Below are 18,584 nucleotides of genomic sequence, written 5' to 3'. Positions count from 1 at the left end.
TACGTGGGTTTCCTGATTTGATCCCATCTCGCGCCAAACGGACAGATATCATTGCGTGGGTTTACTTGGGGGTTCTTTTCTTTCGTCCACTTTCTTCATTCAACCATTTCATTCATTATCATCATCAGCGTCTCCTTCAGGATCGGTGCATAAATTTCATATCTAAATGCGAATGCAGGATAAATTTGGGTTAAACAAAATGGGGTCAACATGGGCAGCTGTTGAAGGGTGGGGTGTAGTAAGATTTTTGAACTCACCACATTTTTAATTTTGCAATTTCAACTCAAAATAATGGAAAAAAGATGTTATAAATGGTTCAATAATATATTAACAAGCAAATTTTATTACAATTAACGTACGTAGTTAAAATCTACTTATTTTCAATCGCTGACTCCATTGGAGAAAATGATAAAATAACTTTAATCACAAGGAAATTGAGCGAGCGAGACCTTGATGTGAGGAGTTCGGCGCTTATATATATATATATATATATATATATATATATATATATATATATATATATATATATATATATATATATATATATATATATAAAGCCAGTATATGCATCTGACCCACAAAACCGGGTTCCTAATGGTTAAAATACTAACCTAACCTATCTATTTGGAGAAGTATCAAAGTTGAGACTTTGATTTAGGGGTTTTTGATTACGTTTTCGGAGTTTGCACCACTCTGCGACCCAAGCGTAGTCTCGCTATGATCCTCAGCTTCCGTAACCCGCCATATAACGAATTGTGGATCACACTCGTTTTGCTGCTCTCGTGGAATTTTCATATTGATGTTGTCAAGAATACTTTATGGTGTGTGTGATGAGATGGTTGCGCACCGGAGCCATACGAGACTTTAATCTGTAAATTAACGTGAAATCCAAACCATTGATCTTTCACGAAATATTACCCGAATCTCCCACACAGCAAGCGAGAACGCTATTTAGCCACAAGGAAATAGTTTTAGAAACCTTTCTGCAACAAATCCTCCGGTATTTCGACTGTAATTCAGCACTCTTGCAGGGGTGCGGGGCCGTAGGCTAACCAAACATTGATGATTTCATGTTTATGAGATGCGAGATCGGAGAGTGAGCATATGTGGGATTCAAGAGGTGAAGCCTCAGTCGCTATCTACATTTTATACAAAGTAAAATTCAAACTGATATTTTCTGAACGCTGCTAGTCTTTGCAATGCATACCAGACAAAGCATGCAGAGACAAATAATAACTATTTATCCGTATAGTTTCTGCACAATCATAGAGAAACTGAGTCACATTCTCGATGACTAGGGAAATTTATCTTGTTCGTTATTGATATCACTCAAAGTAGAAAGTAAATGGGTAATGAGATTTGTAATGAATCAAAATTAGAACAAAATAACGATATGCCATGTTTTCTAAAACAATGTATATCTTTTATAGGTGTGGACAGATTCTCTTTGGAGTCAGATGAAAGAAGCTGGAGAGGAAGAAAGAAGATTAGCAATTGAAAAGGGTCATGTAGATCCAGATGGTATACCATGGATAACTGTATACGTGGACGGAGGGTGGAGCAAAAGAAGTTATGGACATGGATACAATGCAGCTTCTGGAGTGGTGAGTATAATTATACAAATTTAATGACTTATATAGGAAGGAATTAAAAACTAAACCATATAGAAGTCAAAATAAAAAATTAGGACAATACATAGGATTTGTGACGTAGAGTACCACTAAGGAATGATTTTCGGAAATGCGACAGGGATAGAATGAAAATGGTGTCTGAAATATTTTAATAAAATGGAATTATTTCCGAATCTCGTGACGTTAGATACTTTAAATTTGATATTTGCATTTCTCATTGAAAATCATTTGACATGTTTTTAGCGTTTTGTGATGTTTTAATTAGATGGGACGAAGAGGAGGGAAGAAAAGGAAAATGGCGAAAGGGAAAGGAAAATAGGAAGGGGAGAAAAGGAAAATGCAATGGGAGTTGCAATTCGTATCTTGCCAATATCTCGGAAACTCTGACGGTTAGAAACATAGAATTTCGTATTTGGACTTTTCATTTAAAATAATGTAGCACGTATTTCAGTGCCTTTTTTTTAATATGGCCCAGAAGGGAAGAAAAATGGACGTGGATTATAATTACTATAATAAGATGTTCACTCCGGGTTAGAGACTTGAAATTTGGTATTGGGATTTCCCATTTAAAATAAATTAACACATGTTTCAGCATTTTTTGATATTTTAGTGAAAGTAGAAGAAAAGAGCTACATTGTAATTCTTATAATAAGATGTCGATATCTTGGAATCTTTGAAGGTTAGGAACATGGATGTGGTATTTATACTTTTCAATGAAGATTATTAGATACTTATTAAGCGTTTTTATGTACACCGGTGTATATCCTAGAAGGAAAGAAAAGAGGCGGGAAGAAAAGATGTTCAAATCTCGGAACCCCGGCATGTTAGAGACATGAAACTTGGAATTTGAACAAAAATTCGGGAAATGTGCAGGTGTATGATATGAAGAGCAAATGTAGGGGATCTGAGCAGTAGCGTAACTAAAGGCTTGGGGGCCCTCCCGCAGACAGCGTGGAGTGAGCCCCCTTCCCTACTTCCCACTTCACGATTTCGGGGCCCCTGATGGCTTGAGGCCCCCCGCAATACAGGGTCTACGGGGCCCTTATTTACGCCCCTGGATCTGAGGGCGAAGCCCCCGCGTACTGAACCTGACTCAACCTGCAAACCTGGGTTGGAGCTAATCCTTTGACAACTTCAACTGAAATTCAATATGCTTGCAGGATTATGAGGTACGATGCCATAGGTCGAGTAAACGCCTAATGAGATGCGAGGCCGTACACGGAGCGATTTTCCGGATCTGAAATGAAATTCGGTGTGCTTGCAAGTTTATCAGATGCAAGGCCGTTGGCCGATCAAAAGGGATAAGGGAGGTTGTGGGCGAAGCCCCAAATGAAATTAAATATGGTTCTAGGTTCATGAACTGAGAGGCCGTAAACCGAGCAAACTAGGAGATCTAGGGGTGAAGCCGACGAATATTTTGTCTATATATTCAACTAACCACATTCTTTTTAAAATAATGTTTGTAAGTTGTAATTTCACCCTACCAATCATTGTGAAGATGGGAAATGAATTGTTTTGTTTGCTATCCACGTTCTATTTGGGGTGACCCTCCCTGCTGGTCTAATGGCTATTATGCGCGACTTTGGTGAACGGGATCCCGTGTTCGATTCCCAGTGGGAGTGCATTGAACGATAATCTTCGGATTTCAGGAGTTGTATATCTACGTCTCATGTAGCCTCGCTGCTCAAAGGAACGCTAAACATAAAATCAAAAGTTCAACTTGGCATTCTTTTATGAGCACAAGTAATATAATTTTTGTTAGTATACATTCTGTGGAGATTGGAAACACCTTCCGCCAACAACAGGCTTTCAATAGTTTCCGCTTCCACTCCTGGCTGTGTGAATTTTTCGCGAAATACGTATGTTCATATGAAACACCCAAATAAGCTCCGAAACATTCCTGAAAGCTTTCACAGATGAATGGATATTATTTTTCTTCTGAAGCAGAAATAGTCTTTTGTGAAGGTCACTGCAAATAGGGGTGGGGGTTTATTGACCACGAAAGAGAAGATTGAAGAGCTGTTCCCATTTGCAGCCTTCCTTCTGCGAACTCGATATTATCTCATTGCCAGAAGCAACAGCTGAAGTGAAGGGATGAAATTTTATAACCACAATACCTTTTCCTTTTCCAGTACATTGTTTGTACTAGCAGATTTACAATTTAGACTAGCGGCAATTATCTTAGCCAAGATTCCAAACACCTCCTTCCCCAACTGGGATAGGTGGGGGAAAAAAAGACAATCTCTTGTTTCTGACCCTGCCGGCACGAACTATTTTTATACTCTTACATCTCGACCGTTACAATAGCTGTCATATTCCATCGTCTAGTTTATTCCAGGAATTACAATCTTACTCCTAGCAGGTCACTTACAATAATACGTACAACATACAGTACTACACATTATACGCCGCGTTCCCTGTTTCCATTGTGATAAACAGCCCGAAAGATTTCAGAGTAGTGGCACACACACAAAACTTGCGTAGGGATATGTACAGTTCGTCGGTAATCATTCGAGAAAGTGAAAGAGCAGTTAGAAACGTCCATTCGCAATATTTGAAGTACCGCTGTTCTATTCAATTTAGCAGAAAGCCTGCTCTGTTTCTTGTGCAGAGGTACAGGAAAGAACAACGCTACATATGTTCCCTTCGCACAAAAAAAAAAAAAAAAAAAAAAAAAGGCGAGAGAGAGAGAATCCAGTTTCATTGCGATTTTATGGTCAACTTCCTGGCCTGAGCTTTGTCTGCTGAAGCGGTTAAAATCCAAAGAGAAAAGTGTCATTTATAATAACATAAATGTTCAATCTGTGGTCAAAAATAGGCCGGTTTTCAATATTCAATAAATATTTGACATCCTGAAACAAATGAAATTTCAATACTTTATAAATATTATTTAACGATTCCTTGCTCTTAGGGATGTTTTTCCATTTTACCATTGATTTTTAGTTATTTTTTTATTTACTAAGTTTTCCACATTTATTTTTCTGTCATAAACCTTTTGCATGAAACGAACAGTGTAAGCATGAAAAAAAGTTTGTAGTAAGGAACATAATATATTACGGGGAAAGGGTATCATGATTTTACAGAGGCTTACGAGAGGCATCCCAAGTAAAGCATCCCAATACAATTAAAGTAAATAAAAACTACAACACAACTACAGAAAGAACTGAAAAAGCACCAGTAGAACAAGAAAACTTCCAGTCTTGTGGTTGCATGCTGCTTTACCCTATAGATCATTATAAAAGTATTCATGTACTCTGTGTCTAGTCTGGCATATGTTCCATAGAACGATTGTGGACTGAGTGAATATGCAACCGCAATGCTGCCTTTTCAGAACCTCCTATTATTATTATTATTATTATTATTATTATTATTATTATTATTATTATTATTATTATTATTATTATTATTATTATTATTATTATTATTAGTAGTAGTAGTAGTAGTAGTAGTAGTAGTAGTAGTAGTGGTAGTAGTAGTAGTAGTAGTAGTAGTAGTAGTAGTATTTTAAATACCGTGATCTCAGCCTGTTTCAATATATTTCCGCATCTTTTCATATAATGTATAAAACGAACCTTTCACATGACGCACTGTCAACAATGGATGGATCCAAATCTTTCTAGTACTGCTTTGTTTCCTTTTTCTTCGCCGTACGTACATCAAGGCAAGGAGATGTCGTTTGTTTATTGCTGGACTCATGTTCTATCCTTCACGTTCAAATTCTAACTACTTCTTGGCACCGGCATTACCGGGATGTGTGGGCAAAGCAGCGCCGGATCCGGTTTTGCCGGCCGCGTGTGCAAAGCATCCTCGGTTCCGGTTCCGGCATTGTCGGTACTGGGCCAGCATTGCCGTGGACGTGTGCAAACGCTCTAAGGTCTACACTGTGTTTTGTTAAAATTGAATACGTTTTACGTTTTATCGTGCATAATGTTGCTAATACTTAAATTTTACTTACATTGTTGTATATATTATCTTTTCCAGGCATGTATTATTGGTCAAGAAACTAACAAGCTATTATTTTTGGGAGTGAGAAACAAATATTGTTCAGTGTGCGCTGCAGCGTCATCAAGAAATAAAAAACCAAGCGACCATCGATGCTACCGCAACTGGTCATCCTCATCTTCGTCGATGGAAGCTGACATAATCGTAGAAGGCTTTTGCAAGAGCCAAGAAATGCATACGCTTCGCTACAAACGATTTGTGGCAGATGGCGACTCCAGCGTTCACTCCAGGATAATCGAAAAGGTGCCGTATGGACGTCAAGTCACGAAAGTTGAATGCGCAAATCATTGTGTGCGGAATTATACATGTGCGCTCCACAAGCTGCGTATGCAAAATAGTTTTCCCTTGCAAGCCAGAACAATTTTGCGAGATAGAATTCCACGTCTAACCGCTGCTGCTCGGGGAGCTATATCCTATAATGCAAAACAGAAGTGTTCAGTGCAGGATCTTAGAGATGACCTGCGAAATGGTCCATCGCACGTATTTGGGAACCACGAGAAGTGCAAACAGTACTTTTGTACAAAGAAAGAAGATAGAAACTTAGTTCCAGATTTAGAAAAGGCCGGATTGTATTACCACATTATGGCTGCTGTAGACCAGTTAATAAGAAAGGCAGACCGATTAGTTCCAAACGAAACAACTAATCGGGTTGAGCTGTATATGAGCCTTCTGTCAAAGTTCAATGCTGGTAAGAGGCTTAATTTGACAAATCGCGGTGCCTTCCAGCGCCGATGCTATGTTACAGGACTATCATATAACAAAAAAGCAACATGGCACCGTAGTCCTTGGAAATCTGTGATAGAAAATAGTCCTGGAATGTATTTCAGGAGATTTATGAACAAGAGAAGCCGCAAGCGTTCTCACTCCCGTTCACGACGAGTAAGAAGAAAATTAGAACTTCCACCAGAAAAGGACAGAGATTATGGGCCGAACGCGGATAAACCACCGCTGTCTCCGACTTCGCTTCAATCAGCCTGTGAAGCCGAGCTCAAAACATACGACGTAAGTTTTCATTTCTTAAACCATATTAAATTATTTGAATTTTTTTAAAAGTTTACTTTAAGTTCGTTTTATCATTTATTTTATACCTTTAATAGCACTGAAAGTTGAAACAATATTTTTGGAATATTTATTTTATACTCAATATTGAAATTGCATTATTGTTTGATTTCTAATACTTATAAAATAGTAAAAAGGCCTATTTCTTACCGCCCATTGCATGTTTATTGAATACTGAAATTATGTTACTATGAATACTTATTCAAAAAAAACAAACAAAATAATAATAATAATAAAGCATAAATATTTTTTTTTCTTAAATATCCATTGAATAACAATCATAAAAAGTGTAAATATTTCATATTAGTGATTCAATGAATGTTTGAAAAGTAATGTTTAAAAAAATTTATGCTATACTATTTTTTATTTTTTTTTATGAATTTTTGGTTTAATAAATATTATTATTATTAGGTTACAACAGAACAGAGAACAAATATAGAAGTTTCTTCTAGAGGACAGCACGGTAACTTAGTTTACGAGGAGCAGCGTCGTAACAGACTAACAGCGTCTATGTTTGGTAGGGTAATTAAGCGTAAAGATAACACCGCCTGTCATTCATTGGTAAAGGATGTACTTTACAAAAGAAATGTATGTACACCAGCCATGGAATATGGGAGGAATTATGAACATGTGGCTCTCCGAAGGCTTGCGGCTGAGAAAGGCTGGACAATACAAAAGAGAGGACTGTACATAGATCTCACACACGGATTTTTGGCCGCTAGTCCTGATGGTAAGAACATTTTTTCATTAGTAAATCTTTCCGAATGAAAATTATTTTTATTTATTTTCTGTATACAACCATCTCGTACTTAGAAACCTGCCCCATACTTTTCATGTCGGAAATAGATGAGATAAAGCCTACTATTAATTTACTTCACTTCAATGCGTGGACATGGGAGAACTAAGAACCTATAGATATAGGTTATTTACTCTAAAGTATTTTGTGTACTTTCAGTATCGATTCCAGTATTGGATTCAACAGTAGCCCATATGAACAAATACAATTTACCTGACATGTATTTATTAATATTATCTACTATAGTCGGTTCAAAGAAAAAATGAGAAATGTTGCTTTTGTTGAAAATTTTTTCCAAATATAATGTGCGTTTTACTTCTTTTAAAAAATCGAATGTTATTTTTTCTATATAAAATTGAATAATTAAGTACAATAAATTTTGAATTCACAACGCGGTCGCTCCTTCGCCATTATAACCCTGACCAAAGGTTTTTCCTGTTTGATGGGCTATCGTCCTATCCTATAAAATTTCTGGTGGATTTTGTTCTCTGAAGTTTTGTTCGTAGTTTCGTTTTTTATGGCTCCGTTTCTTTGTAAATTTTTGATATTGATATTTAAAAAGTTTGGGAAAGCAAAAATTACTGCTTTCATAATAAAAACTAGAAGCAAAAGTTACAGCTGCTGTAAAATATTCGTAATTCTGATTTCCGTTTATTCGTAGCCGACTGAGGGGCCTGTAAGTAGCAGTATATGTGCAATGCGAAAAAATGATAACGAATTTATTTAGGGAGGGCCTTGAGCCCAATAGCTCCCCTAAATATGTCCCTGGAAGGAACAGTTAGGTGGCCTAACTTACGCCTTTTAGAAAATGTTAACCAGTTTACTATTCCTGTTTATCATGACTGTTTTCCAGAGGTTCCCAACCGTATTTACCCGGCGCCTTCCTTCGTAAATATTGTTTTTCCTGAATAAACTTCAACGTTTACAAGGCGATTTTTATAATACGCGTAGTTATACTTATACAACAAATAATTTAGTATTCCATTCTTCAATAACACACATTGACTTACGTATGTGATTGTGTGCAAACGTTCACACCCAGTTCTCGTACCAATATGACTTCAAATAGTTATGATTTTGGAACTGCAAGGGAAAGATATTGCCCATAATTTGTAATTCACGAGAGTTTAATTTGATTGAAGATTTGCAGTTTGCCTTTAGTTATGTCTTTTCTCCTGAACCAGTGTCGAACAAATTTTACTTTTTGACTAAATTTGAAATAGGGAGGATACTAATTTTTCATATGCAACACCTTAATCGTCACAAAGTAATAATTAATATTATAATTGGTATTATCTGCATATTTACAGGGTATGTAGTTGAAGAGAATGCACTAGTGGAAGTCAAGTGCGTTCCTTCCCTTAGGAACAAAGATATTCAAGAAGAAATAAGAAAGAGGAAAGGGACATTTTTCTTACTTGTCCAGCCGGATGGAAGCTTGAAACTAAAACAAAATAGTGATTACTACTACCAAATTCAGGGACAGCTGAACATTGCCGAACTAAATAAATGCTATTTGGTAGTGTATATTGACGACAAAACACCTCTGTATATTGAAAAGGTAGTAAGGAATGAAGATTTATGGAAGAATATTATGCTTCCTAAACTCTGTCGTTTTTTTAAACAATGCATGCTACCAGAGATTGTCGATCCGTTAATCCCACGTGGAATGAAATGTAGATCCCGACTACATAGTGAAAGCCCAGGAGGAAATCCAGAGAAGAAAGGAAAGCAAAGAAAATAGTACAAATAAAAAAGGGAAAAAGTGAGAAAGGGAAAATATGTTTTACATGTTTGGAACGACCTATTCTCAAACATTACTATTTGTAATTCCAACAAGTATTCTTCTTCTTCTTTATATTATTATTATTTGTATCCCTATATTGTGCTGTTTTGTTGTTACAGTAAATGCAAACATTATTTTTTTTATCAATATCGTCAGTGTGTGTTCAATATATGTATTTATGTTGTCATTATTATTATTATTATTATTATTATTATTATTATTATTATTATTTTGAAATGTTGCTTTAATAATTTAGTTCTCGTAATATTTTGGACATTTTTAAAAGCAAGATAACGCACTAAGTAAAGAACTGTAGCGACTAAAGACTCCAAAGTTTAAAAAAAGGGTAGTGGCTCTACAGATAGTTACAAAGTCACGTGGCATTCTAATAAATCCATAAAATATATAGCTACATATAGCCATTACAAACAACAAACACTTGCAACCTTGATTGATTTTGGAACATACCATAGCGGGTTTGATGCTATTCTCGTTGGCTTTGCTCTTTCTAGCGTCCACCTGCATAGAACAGTCCTGCTTTACGTACAACATAATTAATAATTTTCAAGACAAATGTGTTTAAAATAATAATAATAATAATGTTAGTAATAACGTTTTGAAAACGTAATAGATTTCGTGGAACAAAATTGTCAATTGTATATTTAGGTAGGAACACGTAAGCGTGTTTGCACACGATACCGTCAAAATCGGTGGAAGCCCCGACAATATCGTTGCCGGTGATGAGCGAAGTAAGGGACACACAATGTATATTCTGCACTGTTTTTCTAAAACTCTTCTCCATATATGAAAAGAAATAAAAAGAATAATAATAATCGGGAAAATTATTTTTTAAAACAAAGGATTACAATTATTTTAAAATATTTGCGTTTTGGGGGCGTGGGAATCTAACTTTCTAGGATCTTTTCTATAATGCAAAAAGATGAAGTTATATATATATGTAAGTGTATATGTAAATAGAAAGTCATATAGGTGAAAAACAAGTGTCAGTGATTATTAGTATTAGTGACAGCAAAAGCATACAGTGTAGTGTAGTGTTAAGAATATTAGTTTTGGTGCACAAGTGTTAGTGTGGTAAACACAGGTGAAAACCATTAGTGCAGTGAAAGAAATAGGTGAATACCAAATAAATATATTTAATATATATATATATATATATATATATATATATATATATATATATATATATATATATATATATATATATATATATGTATGTATATAAAACATGTGGGCGAAAAAACCTAAACACACAGGGAAAACCTGCAAGAAACAAGAAGAAGCCTAAGGTAAAAAGAAGAAGAAGCCAAAAGGTAAAAACATAAATACGCAGAGAACACAGATACCAAACACACATACAGAAATACACAATAAACAAGCAAACTAGATTCAAACTTTTTTTCCTAAATTTTTAGTTTTTTTTTTTTTGTTGTTGTTGTTTTGTTTCGTTTTTGTAAATTTTCCCTTTTTTGGTCTCTTTTCCTTCCCCATCCTTTCCCTCCCAAATTTTCCTACTTTTTTTCTTTTTTCACTTATGGAAATAAAGAAAAAAAACTACCATAGAAATCATTCGCAGTGATGATAACTCGTCGGTTTTCGAATGCTCTAGGTAACCGACTAAGAGTAACTCGACTGAGCGAATGTAAAAAAAAAAAAAAAAAAAAAAAAAAAAAAAAAAAAAAAAGCAAAAGCAAACAGCCCTCTGAACATGCAGTGATTTTTCCCCAAGATGTCACATGCGTTGTCCCTACCTTCCAAATTCTGTCGATTGGATACAATTTGAACAAGGCAATATGGGATGGAATCAGTTCCCTTCTAATCTCGGAAGGAGGTTCCGAAAAATGTGGTCTTTACTTAAAAGTTAAGAGAAATTAAATGAATATATTTGCTCCAAGAAATCGTTGGCCTCCACAAAAATAACAAAACACATGACCTGTCGTCGGTCTTGTTTCAAGCATTCACCGTCGTTCCCAATACCACCAATTACAACAGCGAACCTGGGATTAATACTGCTCATTTGTAGCCACAATTGACATAAAAGAAAGGAGCGATTGATTTCGATAAATACTTAGCAGCTAGCATTTTCGCCGATCCCAAGCTAGTACTAGTAGTAGTTTCTCCTCAACCTACCGAACACACACACACACACACACACACACACACACACACACACACACACACACACACACACACACACACAAAAGGGCGGGGTAAAAATAAACATTTTTCTTTGCTGTTTCATTTTCTTTTAGGTAAAAAAATAAAATTGAAGAAAATTTTTAACAGGAATGGGTAGAAAACAAGTCAGGAAAGACTTGTAGCATATGAGCATGTCACAGCAATCTTTGCTCATTTTGATACAGCCGTCACTTCGAAAATATTTCCTTAGTAGTGTTTAACCCTTTAGGGGATTTATAGTACGAATCAGTACCATGGAGTAGTGTTGTATTTAAACGCTTGAACACGTATTGAACCCGGTTCTTTTTATTGTTCAAGTCAAGCATGGATCAAAGAACACCCCAGATTCGTTTTGCAACCGGATGGTAAAGTTGGCGGTGCCAAGGAGGGGCAGGAGTGTGACTTTTTTTTTTTTTTTTAGGAAAATTTCAAAAAAGTTCGCACCTTAATTTTCAAGATATCAAAATTAAAATTTTGCATGCGGATTGTGTGCATCTTTAATTATTTCTCATTTCTTTTGAGATTCCTATCTGAACCCGGACCCAAGGGGCGCAAATATTCCGAGAGGTTGGTTTTTCAGAAAAAAGTCCGGTTTTTACCGAACTTTCGGATTCATGTGTACGATACAGACATGTGGGTGGTACTGTTGGAAAGGACACGTAATACTGAAGAAAATGAAGTTTGAACCATAATCCTAGGCCAAATAGTAATGTTATATGAATTTTTAGAATATATGTATATACAGGGTAGCCCAAAAGTAGGAATACAGTCTAGTGTACTGATTGACTTATGACATTATATATAATTTACTTATTATTATCCAGACAGGATTTACTTATGCTAGTTTATTTGATTTATTTTCACTTATACGTTAAAGTGGAAATAGAACGAAGCAAATAACCTCACTATCTTAATAAACGGTCATATTTAATCAATGCAGGGTTGTATACCTACTTTTGGGCCATCCTGTATATCTATAAATGGATCACCTTCAGATTTTCAAAAAAAAAAATCTGTTCTTTGTTTTCAAGATATCGAACTGAAATTTTGCACACGTACTGTGAGTAGTTATATGTAATTATGTATACAGGAAGTCGTCTTTGATAAGACTTTAATTCCCATATTAAATCGTATAGTATACAGTGGAATTTATCACTGTGTGTTCCCTCGAATAGCACTGAGGGGGAGATTAGACCCGGAAGTGATAAAAATTATCAAGAATGATTAATTTTGTGAGTCGATAATTTTTAATTGGAGCGGAAGAGGCTGTGATATGATTTGTTTTCTCCCCTTTTGTAGCGGAAATTGAATATAAGATATGAATAAAGTTACGGAAAGCAATATATGCTTTGAGTCACGTAACTTGTGTGTTCGATTAGAATATCAAAGGAAGTAATGATATGTGTATCATCTTGTTTTAATTGGAGCAGACTTCCCTCCTTTTGCGTGGGCAAAAGGGTAGTTTTGGATAATAAGCATAGAGATATTGATTTCGTTTGCATGAACGTGGGATGAAATACGTGGGCGAAGATAAATCCCTCCTCCTTTTGTGGATAAGAAGCAAAAACTGATTTATAAATAAAGTATATTGCCTTACATGATTTTAATGTTGTGTTTTTAAGTGCTAAGTTGTTTGTAGACGGTGTAATTTGATTGGAACGACTGGATTTATTATTTAAGGTAAGGAATTTCATTTATTTATATCAATTGAATATTAAAAAAAAATATAAGATGAGATAAATGCCCTGTTATTAGATATATAATGGTAGTACTTTGATTGTTGAGTTGCTTTTGAATTAACTCAATTATTGGCAATTATTAATTATTGGCAGTGAGGCTATATTGTTGTATATGCTTACAAGAATTTGCTTGTAATGATTATATTAACAATTTGAAAGACATAAGATGGCGCCGGGAATGGAACCCGGCTTTGCTATGGCAAAGACGTGCACGTTAGCTAATGCCGGGAATGGAACCCGACTTTGCTATGGCAAAGACGCGTACGCTAGCCGTTGCCGCGGGGGGAATGGAACCCGGCTTTTGTACGGCAAAGACACGTACGTTAGCTAACGCCGGGAACGGAACCCGGCTTTGCAACGGCAAAGACGCATATGTTAGTTAACGCCGGGAATGGAATTTGGGTTTTTGAAGGTAAAGATGCGTACGCTAGCCACAACGGATGTTTATTTTGGTGCTGGGCCAAGCGCTTTAAACTTGGAAGTTAAAAGAGCTTTATTTGAAAAAAGAAAACTATTTACATGTAATTTTAAAAGAGAATTATTAAAATAATGAAGAGACTTTGCTTGGTTTTTAAAATGGCTGAAGTCTTGTTAACTATCACTAGCGTTGAATGACAGGAGGCGGGACTGAAAACTGGTATCTTGCAGAGCTCTTGAAAATTGACCTAAAGGAGTTTTAAGCTGTTGAAAATTGACAGGAAGGCGGGGCTGAAAATAGTGCTATCTTACAGAGGGTGTTGAAGACATTGACAGAAGGGTTGACTTTAATGGGTGGAGTGTCGGTTACGATAGATTGGTCATTGGTGGTTTTCCACCATTTTGTTTTTCTTTTAGCAGAGTAAGAAGCAATGGCGAACATAAAGATTTTGAATGAATGAATAAATGGTGTACAAGTTTTAAATGACATTGCCTTATTTAAATATGTAGGAAAAAAAAAGAGACTGTTTTAGCATACAAAGTATGGTACATTTGCGAAATGAGATGTGTGAGTTTAACGGGAGACGTATGATTAAAGTAAGTGAACGATGATGGGCGGAGAAGGGGAAATATTGAGAGAACTATGTAACGATTTTATTGTGTTTAAGTTCGATGATTATGCCGGTGAGGTAAAAGGAGACGGTAAATTTTGCCCTATTGGTTTTATGAAACTTGTAAAGAAAGGTATATAGAAAGTGGAAGGAACTCCCGAAAAACCTTTGAGCAGGTGTTTGTTATGAAAAAAAAATGTTGAAATAATTGGCGGGGACCCCAAGCACCAAAGACGAATACTTTAACATTTTAGCTTGCAGACAATAATGAAATTTAAGTTAGTATATTGTTGTGTTGGTTTGAACTTATGAATAGTGGAATAAAACAAGAAATAGTTTACTTACCTAATGTGCATATGGCAGAACACACTTTACGTTACGGTAACTGATACTCATGTATAGTAGAAACTGTACATGTTTTGAATGAAAGAACATAGGAATTTACTTGATTTATAGTAAACTGATTTTATATGTATGCGGAATATACTTTTGTGAATGATTTTGTGTATGGAACTTGATTTGTTTTGCGTGACCGCTATTTTTGTTGAGTAAGAGTTTGCAGCGGCACGAGGAATTTTCGTGACGAAGTATATGCGACCCGCCTTTTGCTGTGGTGCGATGAAAAACGCGGGCATTGCCTATATGGTTTTGATGGTAGCGTATTATGGTGACGCGTGCGACCAGACCTGGTGTGGAAATGGCCGCTTATAGTATGCAAAGTCGCAGATTTAAAACAAAGATGGCCGACATTGCCAAGTTTTATGTACAGTGAATATTAATGGCAATAAATGATTATGATAATGTAAAAAAAAAAAAAAGTATATTATATTGCGTATAGGTACACCGTGAGTAGTAATGGCATTAAATATGCACAAGAATAGATGTTGTGCTATATGCAGTATACTATATTGCATATAGGTACACCGTGAGTAGTAATGGTGATAAATGACCACAACAATAGATGCTATGCTATATGCAGCATACAATATTGCAAATGGGTGAACAGTGTATAGTAAATTTAATGGATAACAGCGGGAAGGCATGATGTGTTGTATATATCGTATGGAAAATGCAAAATACATGTACAATGCGTGTTGGGTGACACTAGTATTAATTGATGACGTATATAGCGTACGGAAAATAGATGGATGTAATGGGTGACAACAGCATGAACGGATGGCGTATATAGCGTATGAAAATGCAAATTTAGCATTTAGTAAATATGATGGTTGAGAATGATATTAAGGGATGACGTATATAATTATACTTATGGATATGTAACTTAGTTGTATAGCGGGTGAGAGTAACATGGTATGAAAGATACAGCATTAGCACAGCGGCGGTATGATAGCGAGTGCTATCGTGTACATAGTATACATTAGATTTTAGGGATGCGGAAAATAGACGCAAAGCGCGTACTAAATGGAATAGCTTTTACATTATTGATGTTAGCGACTGCTATCGTGTACATAGTACACATTATTGCTAATGGATGATCAGTAAACGTATAACATAAGAAAAGAATAGTGTGAGGAATTTCCTTATATACAATATATGTAATAAACATGGTGACCATGCATAATACAGACATTGGCGTACACTGGGTGGCATGGATACCCTATAATTTAGTTTGATTTTGTTTATGTATTGCAAATAGGTGCGGTTACCACTTAGTATTAGCACAATTTGATTTTTATGCCTCGTTTATATATTGATATACATAATACATGGGAAACATACCGCATAATACGTAATATTAGCATAAAGGGTTTATATTAGAATATAATAAAGTATTGGAGATTTGTTATTATAATAAAGTATTAGTAGACCATTGTACATTTACACATTGCCCGGCTAGCTTTTAGTAATTGTGAAACTTTCCCGCCTCTTTTATATTAGTACGTTTTAGGTGCTATATGTAATAAAGTATAGTAGATATGATCAATGCATACCGGATATCAGTTAGTACTAATATTAATGTGAACATTTTCACCTTTGCTACGGTATATGGAATAAAGCATAGCACAGAACCGTAGTGGTTGGCATACGGGCCATATAATTTTACTATGTCAGTGAATGGATAGCAAAGCAGTTTGTATTAGGTTTACAGCATACATATATTACTATTTGAATGAACGTATACCAGCTACCACTTTATGTGATACATACCGACTCATATTGTAGACAGCAAGGAAATATTAACAGATTTTTTATTTTATGTGTATAGGAAATATATACAATGGTTGGCTACCGCATTGTATGAAGCTTACATGTTCATTTTATAATACATATATTAATATACCATTGCATGTATACACACTAACACTTTGTATGAGGCTTATTGGCTCATTATACGGTAAACATGTTTTATTGCCTTTTTTATTCGATATATTATACACTGTAGTGGGTAACGGTAACATTTATAGTAAACAAATATTATCTTCTGTTTATGTATAGCAATTGGTTACTAATTAGTATTCATGTTCCGCCATTTTTATATTCATTTGTTTTATATGTTGTACGTATTAAAATAGTCATAGTGATTGGTATATGTACAGTATAAATTAGTTAATTTTCCACCATTTTTATTTTACGTTTGATTTTTAATTATAGTACGTATAGCAAATACGTACAGTGCATATTAATTTGTATTGGGAATATATTAGTTTGTTGTAAGTGGAATGCACAGGATACGTACCGGTTAGTATTAATGTGAATGTTGTGCGTACTATAGGATGTAGTACATATATATATATATTTTAATTGAGTTGATTATTTAATACAGTTTTAGTATCTTGTTGAATTTTAATTGGTTCACTTCATGTTGAAGCTCCGAACAATCTGATTGTTATTATTTATTGAATCGCTTCTTATATTTTATATTCTCCTTTTCTATGAAAAGTCGTAAGAACACTTACATTGTACACGTATAAATAGTTGAATTGCTTCTTATAGAAGCTCTGAAGAATCGTTGATTGTGATTATTTATAGAAGCTCATAAAGAGAAACTACGTTTCGAACTTGTAAATAAATCGCTTGCTATGCAAACTGAGAGCAACATAGTTGCGAGAATATTAAAATTCTTATAGAAGCTCTGAACAATCGTAGATTGTGATTATTTATTGGATCGTTTCCTTTGGAAACTCGTTGTTAAAATGCGAGAATATTAAAATTCTTATAGAAGCTCTGAACAATCGTAGATTGTGATCGAATAAAATTATACGTTTCGAAAATACTAAAATGCGAAAATATTAAAATTCTTATAGAAGCTCAGCTTATTTATTCTTTTGTGTTATTTATAATAACACTCGTTGTTAAAATTGATTGTGATCGAATAAAATTATGTTTCGAATTTTAGTTGGATCGTTTGTATAGAAGCTCATAAAGAGAAAATGTTGAAAAATACTGAAAGTTGTAATAGTAAAGTAACAAATAATTTGATTTTTTCTACCATTAATAAAGTTTTGATTGACGGTATAAAGAATGTTTGTTTCCGGTATTTTTCTCCTTATTATCAGTAAAGTATTTTCATTGGCGCGGCATTTGTTTGTTCCCCCCCCCTACTATTGTTTTATCAGCGATTTTTTTTGTTTGTGTTGGCACATGTGTTGAAACATGCTGAAACTGGTTTGAACCAGTTTATTATCTTGTAATGTATATATATATTTGCATTGTTCAGGGAATGTTATCATAGATTTGTTGGCGAGGACAACTGCATGACGTGTTTTATTGCTTGTGCAAATTTAAGCTAATATTTTTATAATAAAGATATCACAGTTAATACATAAAAGAAGTATTGTAATATTCATTATATATTTGCAGTTGTACATATAAAAGGAAGATTTTAAGAATAGCAGAGAGTGTAAGAGACATCATAAAAAACGCTAAAGGTGGAAAAAGAAGAACTGTTGTCAGACTTCCAGCAGAGTTAGCAGATTAAATTAGAAGAAAATCGTAAGTACATTTATATTATACATACTTGATTATTTAAGGTTGATTTTGAAAGAAATATTGAATGTTAATGAAAATTATAATTATTAGGTTTGATATATATGCGAGTATTTGAATAATGCAATACAATTATTTAAACTTAATACATTTATGTATAACGATTTTAGCGAACACATGTATTTATTATTTTCAAATCATATTTTTAAATATTTTTCGGTTTACACTCATTAAGTGTTTTATTAAAATTTTAATATTTTTACAGTATAGCAGTTTTGATGTTGATTTTTTCAAGATGAAAATTCTATTGTATATGTTGTATGTATTTGTTTATAAAATACTCAAAATTATTTATGTATATTTTCAGATGGAATTCCTCGGCGCATCGATGGTAAACGA

The 18,584-nt window shown here is 34.6% G+C and overlaps 1 protein-coding gene across 1 annotated transcript; it reads left to right on the top strand.

Annotated features, from left to right (window-relative positions):
* Positions 1–1,183: 1,183 nt before the first annotated feature.
* On the top strand, positions 1,184–18,177 carry LOC145678948 (uncharacterized). The gene is made up of 5 exons (XM_081749555.1): positions 1,184–1,604; positions 5,613–6,635; positions 7,104–7,422; positions 8,799–9,219; positions 18,060–18,177. Exons 1-5 carry the CDS (start codon positions 1,458–1,460, stop codon positions 18,175–18,177), a joined length of 2,028 nt encoding a protein of 675 aa, XP_081605681.1. The 5' UTR covers positions 1,184–1,457.
* The last annotated feature ends 407 nt before the right edge of the window (positions 18,178–18,584 follow it).

Source organism: Thermobia domestica, chromosome 2 (genome assembly GCF_964235325.1).
Source record: "Thermobia domestica chromosome 2, izTheDome1.hap1.1, whole genome shotgun sequence".
Taxonomy (NCBI): Eukaryota; Metazoa; Arthropoda; class Insecta; order Zygentoma; family Lepismatidae; genus Thermobia; species Thermobia domestica.
Note: the sequence above shows the minus strand (reverse complement) of the source record. Positions and strands in the feature narration are given on the sequence as shown.

Excerpts from the sequence above, each read along its gene's own strand:
- LOC145678948 (XM_081749555.1), top strand. The coding sequence starts at position 1,458 with ATGAAAGAAGCTGGAGAGGAAGAAAGAAGATTAGCAATTGAAAAGGGT. Across the intron at positions 1,605-5,612 it reads ACAATGCAGCTTCTGGAGTG|GCATGTATTATTGGTCAAGA; the intron begins GTGAGTATAATT and ends TATCTTTTCCAG. Across the intron at positions 6,636-7,103 it reads CCGAGCTCAAAACATACGAC|GTTACAACAGAACAGAGAAC; the intron begins GTAAGTTTTCAT and ends TATTATTATTAG.